The sequence below is a fragment of the Manihot esculenta genome, chromosome 18 (genome assembly GCF_001659605.2).
Source record: "Manihot esculenta cultivar AM560-2 chromosome 18, M.esculenta_v8, whole genome shotgun sequence".
NCBI classification, from domain to species: domain Eukaryota; kingdom Viridiplantae; phylum Streptophyta; class Magnoliopsida; order Malpighiales; family Euphorbiaceae; genus Manihot; species Manihot esculenta.
This window is the reverse complement of record NC_035178.2, coordinates 9,124,845-9,145,157: the sequence shown is the minus strand read 5'-3', so window position 1 is coordinate 9,145,157 and position 20,313 is coordinate 9,124,845. Positions and strand designations below refer to the sequence as shown.

General features: G+C 30.7%; 1 protein-coding gene across 3 annotated transcripts; it reads right to left on the bottom strand.

Annotated features, from left to right (window-relative positions):
* Positions 1-4,126: 4,126 nt before the first annotated feature.
* LOC110606468 (protein PSK SIMULATOR 1) lies at positions 4,127-18,584 on the bottom strand. Of its 3 annotated transcripts, XM_021745272.2 has the most exons (14): positions 18,374-18,583; positions 17,853-18,031; positions 17,419-17,750; positions 13,497-13,822; positions 13,282-13,374; positions 13,094-13,184; positions 10,003-10,096; positions 6,779-6,876; positions 6,457-6,526; positions 5,678-5,781; positions 5,397-5,513; positions 5,201-5,277; positions 4,998-5,042; positions 4,127-4,905 (listed from the first exon to the last, which is right to left on the bottom strand). In XM_021745272.2, the coding sequence occupies exons 3-14, from the start codon at positions 17,737-17,739 to the stop codon at positions 4,383-4,385; spliced, it is 1,959 nt and encodes a 652-aa protein (XP_021600964.1). In that variant the 5' UTR covers positions 17,740-17,750; positions 17,853-18,031; positions 18,374-18,583; the 3' UTR covers positions 4,127-4,382. The 3 variants fall into 3 exon arrangements, with proteins under 3 accessions (XP_021600964.1, XP_043809127.1, XP_021600963.1); XM_043953192.1 differs by lacking the exon at positions 17,853-18,031 and having other exon boundaries at positions 18,374-18,584; XM_021745271.2 differs by having other exon boundaries at positions 17,419-18,031.
* Between the last annotated feature and the right edge of the window lie 1,729 nt (positions 18,585-20,313).

Here is a 20,313-nt window from a genome sequence, read left to right as displayed (position 1 = left end):
TTATCGGCTGAAATGTGATAATTTGAGATTTAAAAAATAGGGTTTATAAAGTAAGTTTAGTCTGATAGAAGGGTGTTCTTTCCTTTTTATTTTTTTCTCTTCCTGTCAGTGATGTGCAACGGCCTTATTTTTATTGGGCCACCTGTCTCTGTCATACTGATACGGACGTACGAGAGTATCATATTTCTATCCCATGCGTAACGTTCATTTAATTTTTCTCTGGCATGCATGCTAGGGGATCCACCAGGCGGATGGACTGGCCACATTCCTCCTTTTAGACTGGGCTGGAAGAGGAGATTAAGGCTGAGCTTAGAAGAGGTCTGATCGTTGGGCCGGAAAAGACAGACCGACCTGATTGAGAAATCTACATAGGGTTCGATCTTGAAACTAAGCGGACTGGATTTGACTCACACGGAAGACTTTAGAAGCCTTCACGTCATGAGCTGTCATCGTGGGCTTGATCTTAGTTCGGAGTAGTGAAATTCAGCGGTCATAAAAATATAATAATATGTGAGTGAGTGTTTGTGAAGACAAAAGATGTGATTGGATAATGTTTTGTGATGTATGAAGACAATTAAGAAACAATAATTGCAGAGTATGGGGGTAGCTGCCATAATAGAAACTCAAGTGGGAAATTGTTTGTTTGCTTGGAAGAACATGAAATGTTCCTAAAACAGCTCGAGGGAGAGAGTCGTAATGATTTTGATGGTTTCTAGCTTTTAATCGAGTCAACTTTGAATCTTACAATGCAACTTGTAAAAGCTATGTGCTTAACCTAACCTTCTCGTGCACGGTGTTTGTTTGTCTCCTTTCCTCACATGCCACATTTCTCTCTCTCCCTTTTTAAGGAAAGTGTAAATAAAATAGTGTAATTTCTCATTCACAGTTTAAAATTTATTATTTAATTTATGTTAAAATAAAAAAAATAATTTTTAAATTATATAAAAAATATTGTTATGATAAATAAAATATAATTATTAATTAATTTTAAAAAAATAAAAAATATTCTATAATTTTATTATTTTTTTATGTCAATATGATTTTTGTGTGTCCCTATTTGTTAAGATACCATAAAATATTAGATATGGTATATCATAATATGATTTTCTGTGTGTCGCTATTTTGTTAATAGTATGATATTATAAAATATTATTTTAATATAAATTAAATTATAAATTTTTTTCAAGTGAAAAATCGATAAAATTATAAGATATTTTTTATATTTTTTTTTAATATTATATCATAAGTTAATATTTTTTAATAATAAAAAAAGTTAAATAAAATTGATATAATATAATAATCGCTTAAAATAAGTCTCATTATAAAATAGGGCCGTATAGCAAGAGTCTTGTTAAGGCTATACACAGTTTCACTCATGTAGAAAGAAAAATATGGACCCTATAACACTAGATTTTTCATTAAAAATCGCTTTATGAATAGATCAAGTTTTCACATAAAAGTATTGTTAATATGTATAATTTAGCAGAATCCCGTTATACCTATAATCATGAAATTCTCTATTAATTAATTAGTGCCAATCAAAATTTTAAAAATAGTATAAAATCTAATGATCATAGAAATTCTTTAGTCTGAATTTACTGACTTGAGTGTTAGAGTGATTACTATACGCACAAACTATCTTATATTTTATTTTTGATAGAATTGATTAATTACAGCATAATTTTATTTTAAAAATTAATATTTAAAATTATAAAAATTAAATAATATATAATTAAAATTAAAGAACTATAAAGATTTAAGCAGTTAACTTTTTTTCATCGAAGGATTAAATAGTTGTAATTTTACAAAATAAAAGGATAAATTAATTGAATGATTTTAAAATTAAAATGAATTAGTTAATTTTTTAAAAAATTAAGCAATTTGATAATAATCCTGTCTTTATTTTTTTAAAATATATTAAAAGAAACTGTTTATATCAATTTATGAAATTCATAAAATAAAAAATGCTCCCATATATAGTTTGGCAATGGTAAAAAAACAATGTAGTTTTAATTTTGTTATAATTACACCTTATATATTTTTTATTAATTAAAATTTATTTTTAAAATTATTTTAATTATACATATTGTTATTTATAATATTAAAAAATTAATAAAATTATCACGTCACTTGTAATATTAACGCTATATAATCACACTACGTTAACGTTAATAAAGTTTAAAATTAATTACTAAAAAAATTTATACTTTACGTTTGTTACAATTAAACTCTATAATTTTATTTTTTTTTATCAATTTAATATTTGATCAAATATAATCTGACCAAATATAATCTGTTGTTACTTTTATAGTTGAAGACTTACAGAATTACTACGTTATTCTATTTTGCTATTAAATATATTTAAAAATTACTATTTATATTATTATTTATTTTAAAATTTTATAATAATAATTTATTTTATTTTATTTTAATTAAAATTATTAAAATTATTTTTTTAAATCTATTTAATATGTTTACTATTTAGCATTACTTTTAAAACTATAGTTAAGAAAATATTCTTATTAAATACATTAGTTATGAAATATTAAAAAATAATTTAAAATAATTTATTTTAAAAAAAAATTAAAAATAACAAAGTATTTTTTTAAAAATATTATTTTAACTCTCAGAATAATACTAATTCACCATATTTTTCTAAATTATACTAATATTTAGAATAAATTTTAAAAAAATTAATAATATATGGATTAAATATTTAATTATCTAATCTAACTTGATTAAATAATAAAAAAATATATAATTTATCTAAAATTATAAACTCAATTTTTATTCTTCTCCCTTCTAAAAAAAATATTAATAAAATAAATAATTATAAAAAAACTCTATACTTTTAGTTTTTTTATAATTTTATCCTAAACTTTTAAATTATTATTAATTTTATTTTAAAATTTATTGATGTGTCATGTATCATTAACGATGGTGAATGACGATCGATAAAATAAAATGTTTAAAATATTTATTTAATATGGTGAATGACGATGGATAAAATAATTCAAACAATAAAAAATTTATTTTAAAATATTTAATTATCTAATATTTATATTACTCACACAGAGATAAATCTTATACACTTATTTCATATAAATTAAGAAAATTTAGATAAAATAGTTAAGCAATGAATATTATTAGCATACCCTTTTCTCATATTGTTTAATTTATTAAATTATTTTTAGAATTAATAAATTTTATTTTTTTCACTAAATATTAAATAGACATGTATTATTAATAAATAAATTACTACCTAAAATAAAATAATCTGTTATATAAATAGAAATGTTGTTATATTATGTTATATTTCCCAATATAGCTTTTACTCATATTATTTAATAACTAAATTAATTTTTAAACTAATAAATACTTTAACAATAAATATTATATTATACTTCCTAATAAATCCTTTATTCATGTATTGTTTAATTACTAAATTATTTTTATAATTACTAAATTTTACTTTTTTTCATATTAAATAGTGTATTAAGAAACTAATAAATAATTAATTAATTAAAATAAAATCGAACCTTTAATAGGTGGAGTCCTGAAAGAAGAAATAGGTCCAAAACCCATTAGAGTCCACTACTCAAACTAATCCATTAACACATCATTCAATCTGCGATTAAGACAAACCGGACTGATCGAGAGACCGGATTCGCAAAAAAGGAGGGCCTAGCCAGAGATGATTAGTTTATTTAACGTGACAGGAAGTAAGAGAGCAAGTCCAACTATGCTGTGATCCTATCAGTACGAACACTAGAAAGAAATTAAATGGCCACTTTACGAAAATAAGCAGGTAAATACGCCCGTACGTACAGTTTTATGTGACAACGATCGATGGCACTATAACAAGACGACGGTATCAGCACAAACGCAGAAAAAGAATTAAATGACCGCCTGATGAGATAAGCAGATAGGTACATCCGCATGTACGGCTCTGTGTGATAACGACTATGACTGGTGGCACTGTAGAAAGATGACGATTATATATCACTAAAGAATAAAAAAAATGAAATGAAAAAGGGAAACGTGACCCTCCAAATTAAACTTTTCTATACTTTTCTATACATAAAGAAATCTTCTTTTTGGATCTCAGGACATAAGATATGAATAATGAGGAAAAAGTTGAACTTTAAATTATTATAAAATCATTCAAAAATATTCTGTACACAGAAGAACTAAGCAGACACTACAAGCCTGATATTCTCTAGCACCTTAAAATTCTAATACATAAAGAAAAACAATGATTTGCTACCAACAGAATTTAAATCTCACCCACCAGAAACCAAGAGAAAATGGCATCAGATGGGATAATTCATCCTTTGCACATGCCTCTGTTCTTTGCCTCAAAATGGCCATTACTGATACAATCATAAACTTCTAATTGTGTCAACTCGATCGATAACATCCAAAGCTTTAATCCGGTCTATGTCGAAGTCAATGACAGGAACTGATGATGGCCTTCTCAAAGGGAAACGGAAATGATCTTTTTTACCTTCAGTCATTGGTGAGTGGCTGCTACTCTTACTCAATCTGTGGTGTTTGCTTAATCTGGTTTTTGCAGTATCAAATTCCTGACTCTTGCTTATCCCAGGTGTCTTTTTTCTCTTGCTCACGTCTCGAAGCATCTCTTGATCTTCAACTGTCAGCGTGGGGGATGGCGAGCTTGGTTTGTGGGTTGATAACTGAATTGTCTTCTGATTAGGCGATCGAATTGGAGATTTAACTGGAGATCTGATTCCACCATTGCTTGCCTTTGCTTGGCTCACAAGATCGTGAAGCCAAACTACCAATTCAAGAATGTAAGCTTCAGTCTTCTCTTTATCTGCATGGTGTAAGGTCTCGATTCTGAGCAAGTCTGTCTGTCCGGTAGGTTTCCGATTAACTTCAGACCTGAAAAATTCAATTGGGAAAAGCTTTAACAGAGATATTTTAAGAGAAATAGGAAGGAAAGAGGGAAAAACACAGGAAAATTTTGAACTCACCCAGTATTTGCCCATTCTCCAACCCACCCAAATCCATGATGAGCTCTGGTTGTAATTCAATTAACAGCAAAACAAGCGTAAACAATCAGACATTGGGCTAAGCAAAGATGCATTATACAGTGAATTAGTAGTATGTCATGAAAAAACTGTTTTTATAACGATCACTATGACAAGGAAATTTAGTACAAGGTTGGTTATTTTACTTGGTTGTGTTAGCAGCAACCGGAATAAGCCACTGTAAAGTTTTCTCCATTTCAGCTTTGATTTGTGCAACCGTAAGCTGCAAGAATAACATTTGAAATGAACAATTCAATCAGTTCTTAATGAGTAATTATATCCTTTTTCTTTGGCTAGTAAACCCCTAAAAAATAAAAAATAAGTTTCAGGTAATAATAATACCTCTTCCTTCATGTGGAAGGACTGTAATTTGGAGCGCAAGGCAGATTTGATACTTGGTGGCAGCCCTTGGTACAAGGCATCCCTCGTATTTGGGGGGACAGAACTTGAACGGGACACCTGATCATTTTCAGACATTAGTTCCGAAAAAGCAGTAATGTGATGCAAGGCATGAACTCAATAATGACAGAATGATTTGATTGCAAATGCTCTTGCTTAAGAGAACTATGAAAATGAAATACTTGATGGGTAGGTAAACACCAAAACTAGAAGAAATCACTCACCAGAGTATCAATTTGAGTGATAATATTTGCATAATGCAATGCAAGACCAGCAGAGCCCAATTTTCTCTGACTGCTCAAAGAACCTTTTACTGGTCCATCACCATCTGCAAGTTATAAAGTGTAAGACATTAAGAACAATAATCAGTCATAACTTCAAAATAATAACACAAAAAGAAAGCCCATCATGTTAATTAATCCAATGAATATTTTGCACATAAACCTAAGGATTTGCCTCTTTATCTTTTCCAACCAAAATGGCATACAGGCAAATATAATGCACAAGTGACAAATGTCCATCTGCGGAGTTGGACAATGCTTAGAAATTAATGAGACTGTTAACAGACCCTGTGAATTCTAGTTGGTATGTTCACATTTGACGATATAAAAAAATTCATGGTTACTGGCTAGTTATTTAATCTGTGAAGATATACGATTGGTTTCAAAAATATCCTGTATATCTTCGATATCCTGCTCAACTCAGTTGAGCAGCTTTAATCCCAGTTATCTTCATAACCACAAATCATTTTATCCTGCTTTTCTCAACATCTCACCTTGGACAACCATCTATGATGTCGATTTAATTATTTGTTACAACATCACTTGCAATTTCATTTTGATGGCTAACAAGCAAACCAGGAACAAGGACCTATGATAAAGCATTCTCATTCTCCATTGCAAAACAAATATATGAGACCCACAAAAAACTACACTAAGGCTCACATCACATGGTGGATAAAAACACAGATCCAAAGTAGCAAGGGCACAAATGAAATGCTTACCAGCACTACCAAAAGCTTCATGGATCTCCAAATGCAAGAAATGGACAATATCTACCAGCTTTGCCATTACCTATCATACGACATTATCTTTCTGATTGTATATTGTAATAATGTGTACAATTATAAAGAACAAAGATTCTATAACTATCACTTAAGAAAGATGGAAGGAGCATAATCCATCCAACATCATCTGTAACAGCTGCACACTTATAGTTGTTGTAGGATCAGGAAACATAAAACCAACAAGCTTAAATATCATACATTAAGAACCATTACAGCCTACCCACCAAAAATATGCACCTGAAGCAATAGTGACTCATACCTCTTCCAAAATCTTGGACCAAAGTGATTTCTTCTTCAAACTTTTCACATGCTTCCTCTGAGACTTTAACTCTGCCCTCAAAATTGCAGGGCTGTCACCTACACATTAATCAGACATACATCCTCAATTTATTAAAAAAGAGGAAGAAGAAAGTTTCAAATTTTAACATCCTTAAAAAGGAAACATAATATAAACAGACATCCCATATCAGCACTTAAGACAGTCTTCAAACTTATGACTAGGCAGGACTTGATATTTTATGCATATTAGCACCGCCGGATAAGGTCAGAGTCAGGCCAGGCCAAGTACAGAAGTACGGAGGTTGCGTGCCAACCAAAAAAGGCACACCTAACCCCTATGGTTGCACCATGAACACTTTTGCATCAAGATTTTCATGCAGAAATGATTTGGAAAAAATTTAATTGCCATAGAGATTGGGACCACCCATACACAGTGCCAAATAGAAAAAAAAATTTTTGTTATGATGGCTTTGACAATTAGATTGATGTTTCATGATAGTCCACTCCTGACTGCTGATTGTATCCCTTGGCAACTAACCGGGCTTTGTACCATTCAGTTGTACCCTTAGAATTTTGCTTCATTCAATATGCCCACTTGTTTCCAATAATGTTCTGCTTAGAGTGTTGTGGCTGCATGGGACTAAAATCCATGCGTGGTTTGCAAGATTAGTCTCTTTAGTCATAGCATTACACCAACATGATTGAGGTTTGGCTTGAATGTAGGTAGAAGGTTTTGTTTGAAGAAAGCTTGGTGAGGTCAATTCTATTGTGGCAGGTGAGCTTAACTTTTGTGCATAGTAGTAGTACACAAATGCAGGGGATGGATACATGAGGGCTCAACAGGTTATGATAGGGATTAGGCAATAAGAAGTGAAGTTGACCCCAAGATTAGAACCAAGTATAGATAAGGAGGAATGATTGGATTAGGTGATAAGAAGGTTGGAGGAGACAAGGGAGAAGAGAAAGGAGATGAGAGGAGATTTTAGCGAGGAAGAGATGAGAGTAGTGGCAGGTTTGAATAGGAGTAGATTGGTGTGGTAAGGTTGTGGTAGGTAAAAATAAGGGGGGAAGGACAGAGAAGAGAGAATCTGGAATGAACTTGAATGTGTATGAATTGGAGGTGAAGTAGGAGAGTTCTTGGTTGGGTTGGCAAAGCTGATTGAGCCGCACAACACATCCAAAAACCTTTAAAGATTTCAAGTCAGGTCCTTTGCCCCATAAAAAAAAAAAAACGAAGAAAAGAAAAATGGCAAGGCATCTTTAAGCATGATAGTAGGAAATTAATTAAATAATTAATTACTGAGGTAGCAATATCAAAAGCATGTCTAAAATTTTAATAGAACATTTGCAATCAACAATGTGGCAACTTTTTTGCTCTACAGTGCCATTTTACTCATTTGTGAGCCTGTGTGGGCAAGTGATGAGATGAATAATCCCACATTTTAAAAAATATTCACACATCGGTATTTGCAACCCCCCCCCCCCCCAACACACACACACCAAGTTCAAATGAAGGGCCAAAATTTTAGAGTTAATTGTTTTTCCAACGTAAGATTGAAAACTGAAAGAGACATTACTATTATTCTTAGAGAATCGACCCATATATGCTGCGTAAAGTCATCAATAAAAATAACAAATTATTAATGGCCTAAAGAAGATCAAACTGGATCTAGACCCTAGATATCTGAGTGAACAACATCATACAGCTTACCACTTTTATGATCTACCAAAGCTTATGGTGTTCTAGCTGGCTTACTTGTATAACAAGACATTTAAAATTTAAAGTACAAGAAAAAAACAAAAAGGGCATGTTCACTTGTAGAAAACTAGACATATTTTATGAAAAAAAATTTCTGAGAAAATTGGAAAATAAAGTTTTATGTTCACATGTGCCGGTTTTCCAAATAGAGAATTGGAAAATCAGGATTTTCCATAAGTTAACTAAGATATAGAAAACAAGTTTAAATTGTTTTCCACTACTTTCCTAGTTTCCTTTATGACAAAGATTTTGTTTTGCAATGGTTTTCCACATGGAAAACAATGACATTTTATAACCAAAATTATAATATAAATTTTCATAAATAAAATAAAATAATTATTTATTAAATATTTTTACTATAATAAAAAATCATATTATTATAAAATGAATAAATAACACATGAAAAAAATTTGAAAGTGAAATAAGTTTTTAAATGTATATTATAATGATTTTGCTTAAATATGAAATATGTGAACTTTTTTTAAAATTTGTTTAAATCAACGAACTGTTTTTTATCATTGACAAAAAAACACATTCTCTGTATTTTGTATATTATTTTTCATGGAAAATGAAAATTGGAGTTTTCTTAGAAAATCAAGAACAAAAAACTATTCTCCACAAGTAAACAGGCCTAAAGTAATTGATGTGCATGAATTATTTTTGAAAGTTATCCTTTAAATGCCACCCATCTATATGCTTATAAGTGATGACCTTGTGTTATAGAGAATTTGGTTCTAGTTAAAATCATCACAGCCATTTCTTCAAAAAATAATAATAAAAAAAATAACTTTTGAGACTCCACATTACAAAGAGAAAATTGCCTCAGACTTTCATCAGGTCCCCATCTGACTAAAAAATCATGCCTAGTGAAACCGATGATGAAAAGAAAGAAGAAGAAAGCAGAAATTTTGAGAGAAAATACTTAATTATTCCCCTCAAGTCAATTGGGGTATATATAATACTTACAAGAGTACATATTGGGTAAGAAAATAAATTAATTTTCCAATTATAGCCTAATCATATCTCAATCATATCAAATAATCATATCCCTAATTATCACTACAAATCTAGACTATTTACAGAAAAAATCTCAACACTTACGATCCCCTGCTCAAAATCAAGTTAATATACCTGATGCTTTCACACACACACCCCAAAAAGTATCCTACACAAAGAAACGAGATAACTAGTAAAGCTAGACATGCAAGCTTGGATGAGAGAAATTATCCCTCAAAGGATGAGAAATTATCCCTTCACCCATCCAAGCACTTAAGAAATCTTTTTAACTATAAGATCTCAAAAGCTAGATAAGAACCCAAGTTATCCTATAGAGAAACCACTATAGAATGTGGACTATTATCCATTAAAGATGACAGGTGTTTTAGGAATGCACTGCAAACCTATTAAAAGAGTAACATGTCAATTGAAACTACGCCACCACTTACCCCTTTGAGGACCATTTGTGCTGTCATCTTCTTGAAGCTTACGCCGGTAATCTTGTTCAAATCTATCCAAGGCATGCATTTCATGATATAATTCCTACAACAAGAAAATGATATGGGAAAAATATTGTCATTATTGAGAAACATTACGGAAAATTGGATCTTTTTATCATGAAATATCATCAGGATTTGTATAATATAATTTTATAAGAATTACTCTGCTGTGAATCCTGCAATAGATGCAATTGAATTGCTAAAATACCCAGAATGCTTCATGCTTACAAAAACATAATAGGTTTTAGTAGTCATTTCATAGTACATTAATTATTGCACCATTTTCGTGATCAAAACTCACTACATACGAATATTTCTATAATCCACCACCCACAATGTTTAGGACCAAAAGTAAGAAGCACACATTTAAACATACGGGGAAAAAGTGAAAGACAAATTCTATATTACAGTTTTGACCACTAAAAAATGATCCATCCAGTCCTACCAGTTATGTTCATGTCGTTCAAAACCTTCAACTTTTGAATTGACAAAAATAAGTCTTAAGCACACATTTTTTTGAAATTAAGGGCTGAGGTGTGGATTAAAAAATAGGCAAGTAAACTGGGCTCTCCAACACCAAATTGGCCTAAGCTTTTTCTATTTGGCTTTGCCAACATTTACCTGTCTTTTAATTGTATTTATTATGCACTGCCGATGTGGGACTTGTTCCCATAAGCCATGTTCCAACACCCCCCTTATGTGAAACTGGGTTCAGCTTTGACTTCACAAGCTAATTTGTCACTAGACATGTACGGGTGACTCCACTAACCTGGGTGTATTTCCTGTTGGCTTTGCCAGATGGCCTTGATTAGTTCAATTCATGTGTCTAGTCACTACGGCTTAACCTACCATGCTTTCGGTCCTATATTTATAGTCATTAGGCCTTTTTGCTCTAAAACCATATCCAAAATGAGGCCAAGGAGCATGGATCAGTAAACATGTAGGTCTCCATGCTCAACTAAGCTTGAATGTGGGTTCTCCCTCACCAAAATGGCCTAGGCCTTTTTATTTGGTTTCATCAACCACTATACACCCTTCAAATTTCTTGTACACTAGCAGTGTGGGACTTGTTACCACAGGCCATATTCCAACACCTTTCAAAAATATCATTTACAAATGTTTCTCAACCCTTAATAATAGCCAAAAAAAAGCCATAAGCAACAAGCATGCCTTCCATACATCTCATTTACATGCTTTTTCTTAACCCCATCATCAGCCCTCAACCTGCAACAATTCATTTCCACTTGGAAGCTGATTGTAAAGGTGTATAAACAGAAGGTGCAAATGAATTAAAAGCCAACTGGAAATGATCTCGGGCGTGGAGCAATGTGTAACTGTGTATATAAATGCAAACAACTATGCTATTAGTCCCAGCAACTATTTCTTGCATTTTATGGAGGGAAATAACAGGACTGATTAGAGCTTTCGGGGAAGAAGGATTTTTCTCCACTGTAAACATTAGATCAAGAGATTTACAATTTCTGAAATTAATGCAAAATTAGTCTCAAACAGAGATGAATATCAAAAGGGAATCTATGTAGCTAATCCTAACTAACTAGTTTTGCTGTTGTAAATGTTAGGTCAATGTGACTTGACACTTCATTTTAATTTGAGCAAATAATCTAGAACTTCACATATTCACAAGGCATTAAATAAATATTTATAATTTTATATACACTTGATCCTATAATCATGCCAACTAAATAGGAATACTAATTTTCAATATATCAAAGAATCATTCAGATACAATTTATATATATATATATACATATATATATACATACATATAATTGTCTAATTAAATAGGAAACTTAAATTTATGTCCTATAGTTATGCTAGCTAAATAGGAAACATATAATTCTAGATTCTACACTGTTTCTACAAACTTACTTACTGAAAATAATAAAGATTTCAACTAGCCAAATTTGTAGCTTCTGACTAAGACTTGTTATAAAGCTTTTCAAAAAGTTGTATCATATCCATGTTACCAATGGCAGTGAGGTGTAGGCTAACCTGTCCTACTGTAAGGATGGGAGTTGGGACCATGAATTCAAAGTTTCAAACCACATTATGGTAGCAAAAAGATGTGCTGTCCAAAAGAAAATCAGATGCCTTTTGAACAAAGCTAAACAAATATACACACAATTCACCTCATACAGCAAGTAAAGCTGGCAACACATCAAAGAGGCTGCATGAACTGAACAAAGCATAGGTGCACAAACAGCAGAGACCCTAGAGGCCAGTATTCAATTGAAGGATGGTCAGTAGAAAGTTGTTCAATCACGTTTCACTTGAAATAAAGGAGGACCATGAGTACACATTAATCATATTTTACTTGATTCATTTGTAAACTCAAACATATTTGCATCCTACCAATGGTTGTCACTTGGTAAGAGTGGCCAAGAAATTTTAAACCTATATTTATCAACAACATTTTAGTTTCCACGAGCATTTTGGACACTGACAAACTAGCAATATTCTTTGCAATCTCAAGCCTAAATTATAGTTAAATCAAAGAATAATGCAAATGATGTTGACATCCTCATCATTCATCACTAAGGGCACAAAATCAAATCAAACAATTAAGCATCATTCCCCAACTCCAAAATACAAGAAATTTTTTGATGGAGGTGTGTGAGAGGATATGCACCACAAGTGTGTATAGATTGCACTCTCCTTGCCCCCAGTGAATATAGAATATAATCAAATTACATCACACAAAAGAAAAGGGGGAAAGAGAGTAAAGAGTGCCCTAGTGCCTGACACTTCTTGCACCAAGGTTCTAGAAACAGTCATGCATTTTTACTGATTCTGAGGCACAAACCCATGACCTCTGGCTACAGTTCACAATGGAAAAACTCAAGGCCAAAATAACTAAAATTAGTACAGGTATGGTTCATCAAAATCATTTCTGCCTTCCTCAGCATAAAGACAAAAGCACATTGTTAACTACTTCCCCAATTATACAAGAAACTACAATGAATGCTACAGTCTAGGCCTAAGGGCAGCTTCTCTCACAATAGCAACACCAAATACTCACAGCTGTATATTGAACAAAAGTCATCAATCCCTGCATCATCATATCAGCTTCTTCCTTCAATTGCTTTTCGGGTGTGAGTTCTGAACCCAGCCTAAGAAGTACAAATAATTAACAAAGGATAAAACATTAGAACCTTACTTGAAATTTGAGAAGAATAAGATACTGCACATGGATGCCATGAGAATTACTTTCCAAAGTAACGGTCCAAGTTGTGCCATTGAGGATCTTTGCAACGATTTCCAAAACGTACGACTTCTCCAGAAAAAACTTTCAATTCCTCTCTGCCAGATTAGATCAAAATTGCTTAATAATTCCTCCAAATGTTTCTGTTAATATTGCTACAGCAAATAAAACATAAGAGCAAATATTTTCAAATTAATATAGCTATTCCTGGATTGCATACCTCTTGTCAGCCGCTGCAATTCTCAAGAGTTCTTCCATATCCCTTGATATCAAATTTTGCACCCCTTCTGAAAGAAGCACAACCTCTTTTAAATGCTTAATATTTTCTTTTGAAAGGGATTGCATCAGATTGGCACCCTTAACGATGGTATTAGCAACTTCAAATGCCAAAATTGAAATTTTATTCCCTTTTGTTGTCACTCCAGAGGTAAAACCACTGCTGAGATTTAAATTTGTCATGCTACTGCCAAGTGTATCCAACACTTCCACTGCCTTCCCAAGCCCAGCAGTCCCAGCTCTGCCTAAAAGAGAGCTCACTTCTGAAACCTGTAGCACAAAAGTAGCAAATTGATTCAATCAGATTATATGAGAACATGCATCTTTGCATAACCTCAACTGCCAGGCTGCATGATAAAATGCAGTAATTACAGTTTACACCAGAACAGCAAATACCAACAGATTATGCTACCAACTCAAAGTCCATGAGGAGACAACATGGTGGCTGAATTAATTTCACTTATGGTCCCTCCACTTAGGTGTTTGTACCAATGACATTCCTTAACTTCAATTTGTATCATAAAAATCCCTGAACTTTAATTTGAGAATCACTAAAGTCCCTGTGACCGACTATTACCGGTTTACAGGTTAACTTATGTTTAAATTTCATTCACCATCCCCAAACTTAGTTGGATGTATTTCCCCTCAACTGTAATTTGAATAACAAAATTTCTAAAATTCAATCCAACTTATTTTTTATTAAAAAATTATAAAATATTCAAAATAAATTATGAGTTCTGATTATATAGTTTATAGTTAACTTAGAAGTTAAACCTTTATTTATTTATTTTCTGTTTATTTGAATTTATAGCTAGCTAAAAATTCTATAATTCAATTTTAGATTGATATCATTTTTTTTTTTAATTTTATTGATTTTATTTTAATGTAAAAATATTCTATTTCTTATTTTATTTTCATAACATTCGAACACTAGTTAATATGGTTGATTTTCTTTTTTTTTTCTTTATACAGGTCGAAGTGATATTTATATTTTATTTATATTTTTATTTATATTAGTAAAATAATGTATTTAGATCTTATATTATTTGCATATTTTGTATAAAAATTATTTACATATTAAATATTAGTACTAGAATTTTTGTGATACAAAGAGATACGCTTGTGGTACAATTATCTAAGTTAAGGAACTAAAAGTGAAATTTTGTTATATGTATACCGGTGACAGCAGGTCACAGTTTAAGTAATTTATAATATAAATTGAAGTTGAGCTATGTTATTGATATAACCACCAAACTTAAGGTATAATAGGTGAAATTAACTCCATGGTGAAACTTGTGGTTTCATCTTGGAGGTCTCACATTATAACTGCTACAATGTGACTCAAGAATTACAAAGTAATAGAACCTTCTCCATTTTTAGTTTATAGAGGGTGAGGAATTAGAATTACCACCACTAGTTAATATCTCATAGCCATTTAAAAAGTGTTGCCAAAGAAGTCAATATCCCAAAACCAAAGGGGACCTTAAGGTCAAAGTAATTTCAATTTAGGGATTTCAAATGATTATGAGTGTTTCTTCTTCTCCTTCTCCTTCTCCTTCTCCTTATTCTTCTTCTTCTTCTTCTTTCTTTTTTGGAGGGGTGGTGGTGTTAGTTCCCTCAATTTAATGTGTACTTCTGATAATTTAAGACAAGTCTAGTGTATTCTACGATTTCATCTAAGAGTCTCATGTGTTTATTTCTCAAGTTCAAACTACATCTGAAATTTTCCTGCTTAGAATCAAACAAATAATAGTAATAACAGTAATAATAACAACAATAAAAATTATAAGGCAGGTAAAAGTCTAGTTTATCTGTTAAATCCAACATTGCAACATTGGTATAGGATAGGAGTAATATGCCTCCTATAAAGCCTTGGAAGTTGGAACTCCTCCCCCCTTGAACTAGGTTTTATAGATGAATTAGACCTCTATGTTCTTACTTCTTAAGAGCCTCTCCATCCGATATTATGCCTCTCATACATCTTTCACGCTTCTAGGTGTGTAAATTTACACAATGGTTTGGAATAGAGGTAATATACCACTTATGAAGCCTTGGGCAGTCCTTTCCTCTTTAGCTAGCTTTTGGAGGTGAATTAGACCTAACTCATTTTCTTAAGAGTACCCATAAATATAATGCCTTTTAATTATTTTCTTAGAGTTTGAAAATAAAATATTGACTGTTTACTATTTAGTTCTGGTCGACAGATATGCATTTTCCTACACTGTTTTTTATTTTGTCTCCTCAACCCACATATACTTCTTACTCTTTTTTCCTTCCTCAAAGAAAGGATGTAGAATACCTAAGACACCATTGAATAAAGCCTAACTCATCAATGCATCCTTACATACTCTATTAGGATGTAGCATTCTCTGAGCTTCCCCATCAACCATCCATCAAATACAAGCCAAAAAACAATAACTACATTTATGTTGAGAACTCCAGCAGTAAATTAGCAACCTGAATGTTTTCAGCCACCGAGCATCTACCAAATATTAATTGTTACCTTGCATCTCCTGTGATTTTCTCTAAAACAATTCACACTTTTAAGTCATCAATTTATCGAACCCTAGGTCAGCACAAAACACCCACAGAACATGCTCTTCTTTCACCTCTATTCTTGTCATTGAAAAAGAGGTTTACATGTGAGCATCAATTTACCAACATGCATATCAGCAACATGAGAACCATTTTTGTCCAAATCACAAGTAAGCTCGTAGGATTTTACAAGTTCAATTCATGCAAATGAGTCAAAAAGTAAAAAAAATTGAATTCATATAAAATCGATAAAAAAAATCACCAGTTAAAACATTAAAACCAGTAGAAAGATGAGTTTATAAGCTCACGGTTTTAAAAGCCCAAAAGAAATAAAGAGCATTCAGCCCAAAAAAAAAAATGAAATGAAACTCGGGCTACACGATGGGTTTTAAAGCCAGAAAGAAATAAGAAAAATTTAGTGCAGTATTATATTAAAAATCAATTAATTCAAATAGAAGTAGAGAGCAATTATTTTTAAAATTTTATTTGAAATTTGAAACTTTATACTATGAAAGAAATATTTAATATTATAATTTTCGTTTTAAATATGCTTATATAATGACATAGGAAAAGACTATAGCTTTTGTATAAATTTTGTATTTGTGGTAATCAATTTGGCTTCTAATTACGACCATGAATCATGAGTCATTGGAAATGGCCCAGGTAGTTATTAATTTATTATAGTTCAGAAGCTCTTATTATGTTCGCTGTTACAAACAATGTATTTTAATGGGAAACAATTTTACATTTAAAAAAAATGGCATTTCAAGTTCATCACAAAATCTTAACAATGAGTTAATAGTCAGTTTAAACATAATACAGATTCATATCTCTGCAGTTTAAAATTTTTGTTCTCCATGGCAAAGAATCCCATGTAACTTTCTCAAACAAAAATTTAGGACTTGAGAAAAAAACATCAAAAAAGAAAATAAAGTGAAGGGACAAATAAAAAAGAAAAATTTAGAGAAGGGGAGAGATCCAGTTTGCTACTTCACCTATCAGATTTCAAATTTTGGACATTCATTTAGTAGTTTTTGAGGATGCCACATAATTTTTAGCACTTTACACGTTTTAAGTGATTTAACCTTTTAACATCTTCCATTCTAAAGGATTTGATATTAGGAACCTGAGGCAGAAGTTCAGCAACAAATTTATTGGAGACAATTCAAAACTAAAAGGAAACACCAAGTAACCCTCTTATAACACATCTCAAATAGTAGACGAACAGATTCTTGATTAAAATGTAACAAAGGAAGAATATAAGTTGAAAACAGATCATTAAGTAAAAAATAACCAGTATACGAGTACGATCAAATTAAGTGTAGACATACCTTCGCAACAGCAGCCTGCTTAGACTTGGTTGATCTAGATTTATTTGATAAAGCCCTTGATAAACGAGGAATACCATCATCAATATCATTTCCGTCCATCCCATATGGTGAAACCACATTTACCTCTGGAAATGAAAAGGGTTCTCTTACTTGCTTATTTTCAACATTTTCCCCAACTGGAGAAGGATTTATATTGCTATTTATTTTCAATTGGCGGGACTGATAAACGAAGCCAGAGCCATTAAAATGACCATTCATATGTGGAAAGCCTCCACCGGGAGCATTATCTACAGTCGAACTCCTCGAGCAAAGCCCCCCCATTGCAATGATCACTGCAAAGGATACACTTCAATTTTTGCTCAAAATCCCCATGCAATAACAAAGAAGTTTGTTTATCTCAAAGAATTATGAAAATCCTTGAATCAAAGCACTACCAGAAGCTCAAGAACCAGATGGTTAGTGTCAAACCAAAATCACCCTTTTCGAAAAAGCCACAGGATTCATCTATATCACTTCGAATCCAAAAATGTAGTCCCTTGCCACATTAAAATTACCATAATACCAATTTTGATCACCACCAGAGCTCCAATCCATTAACAACAAGTCCCCAATACTGCAAATCAATAAAACAGCCAGCACATAAATTGCCACCAGCATATCAAACAGAGTAAGAAGACCAAAATCGAATCAAACAAGAGTAGGTGTATCTAAAATTAGGGAGAGGCCAAGAAGACACACGTCAAAATTTGAGCAGAAAAAAAACAAATTCGGGAATAAAAAGCCAAATCACAACCAAATTAAATAAGAATAAGAAACTGATAAAAACAAGGAGAACCCGTAAACCATAGCCAACTGCAAAGATCAACCAATACTAGAGAAACACAGCAGGGACAAAATAAGCAAATTAGAACATGCTTGAAAACAAAAGAGTTAAAAATAGATGGGTAAAGCTTACCAGGCAGAGATAGAGATCTGTGAGAAGATAGAAGAGATTCGAGTTCCTGTTACTAGAGAAAAGATCAGAAAATGCATAAATAAAGAAGGAAGCTTTAAGGAAGGGGAAAAGGGCAGAGAAGTGAGAAGGCGCACAGGGAGAGTCTAAGCTCGGCACCCATTGCAAACAGCAGACAGACAGACACGGAGATAGAGAGAGAGAGAGAGTCAAAGTCCCAAAACAAGCAGACTACTTATTTTCTAGTATTCCTTAACCATGGTTTGCCGGTTTTAGAATTTCTCCATTGCCCACTCTCATCCTTGGCGCGTATTCTGTACACTTCATGTTTTAAAAAACAAACTTTAATTCAATAATCAATAAAAATAATAGGGAAAAATAAAAATAATATATATCAAATTATCAATAATGATAATTTTTAAATATCATAGAAAATATTAACCATATAATCAAAAAATAGTTATTGATTCATATTATTTTTAATTTTTTAGGGAGAAAATATAAAAAAAATATTATCTGATTTTATTTTAGGATTTATTTTAATTTGTGTTTTCACTTCAATATTTTTTAATAATATTTATAAATTATTTTTATTTATTAACACGTGTAATACCATAAACTACTATTTTAATATAAATTAAATTGTATATTTATAAATAGAAAATTAATTAAATCACAATATATTTTTATGTATGAAAAAAAAATTCAGCCTCCATATTTTTTTTAAAAAAAATTGCCTATTAAACATTTATTATTCAGTTGTGTTGTTGAGTTTGTAAATTTTTTCCTTTTTTGCTTATTTTATCTTTAACTAAGTTTGGACTCATAATATTATTATATTAACATAATCTCACTAATATTATTTATAAATTTTTTAACTTAAATCTATTTATTACTTATTTCATATAAAAATTACTAAATTTTTTATGGTGATTCTAAATGAAGTTAATGAACATGACAAGAAAGTTCAAATTATTGGTAGTTCTTGAATTTTATAGCAACTCATAAAGATGTTTTAATTCAATTTTGGTTTCTGTTAGGGCACAATTAATTAAACTCAAATATTAGAATTAGAGTGAGCAATATTCTATTTAAATCGAAAAAATTAATAATCGAATTAATTTAAAATTTTAGTTTGACTTTTTATTCATTTCGATTAAATTCGATTCAGTTTAATTTTTAATTTTAAAAATTTCAGTTATTTTGATTCGGTTCGATTTTATCAAAAAAATTTAAAAAAATTGAATCTAATCGATTTAGTAATAATAGTATATTATTTTTAATAATATAGAGGAATTAAATCATATTAATGTTAAAATATTTTAATTAAATTTTAAAATATTAAAAATACAGTGTGAAAAATAAAAGAAAATAACTTTAATTTAATACAAATTCTTACATCATTATAATGTATAATTTATTTATTAGGTAAATTATAGCTATACACAACTTAAATTTTTATTTAATTATTTTATTCAAGTTTAAATTTTATTATAGAAATAGAATCATACTAAAATAAAAATAAAAATTGATATTATAGTCGAACTGCAATTGAAAATACACTGAACCGAAAATCGTATGGAAATTTAGTTTTAATTCTGATTTCAAAAAATTGAAAAAGCCAACTTTTAATTTTGATTTCAGTTCCAGCAAAAATCATTCTAAAATTGGAATTGCACAGCGTAATAAATAGATGAAATCATTCCAAAATGGGAATTGTAAAATTACACATCACTGTTTCACTTGGATATTTTTATTTGAACTTAATCAATTTAAATTTACTTAAACTTTGATAAAAAGTTTTAGGAGCTGATTTAGACTTTTATTCGTTTTAGTATGAATATACTATAACCCATCTCAAAATTTTAAGTTTATTTATTATAAAATAAATTTAAATAACAATTAAATTAAACTCATTATATATGTTTAATTTAATTTCACTA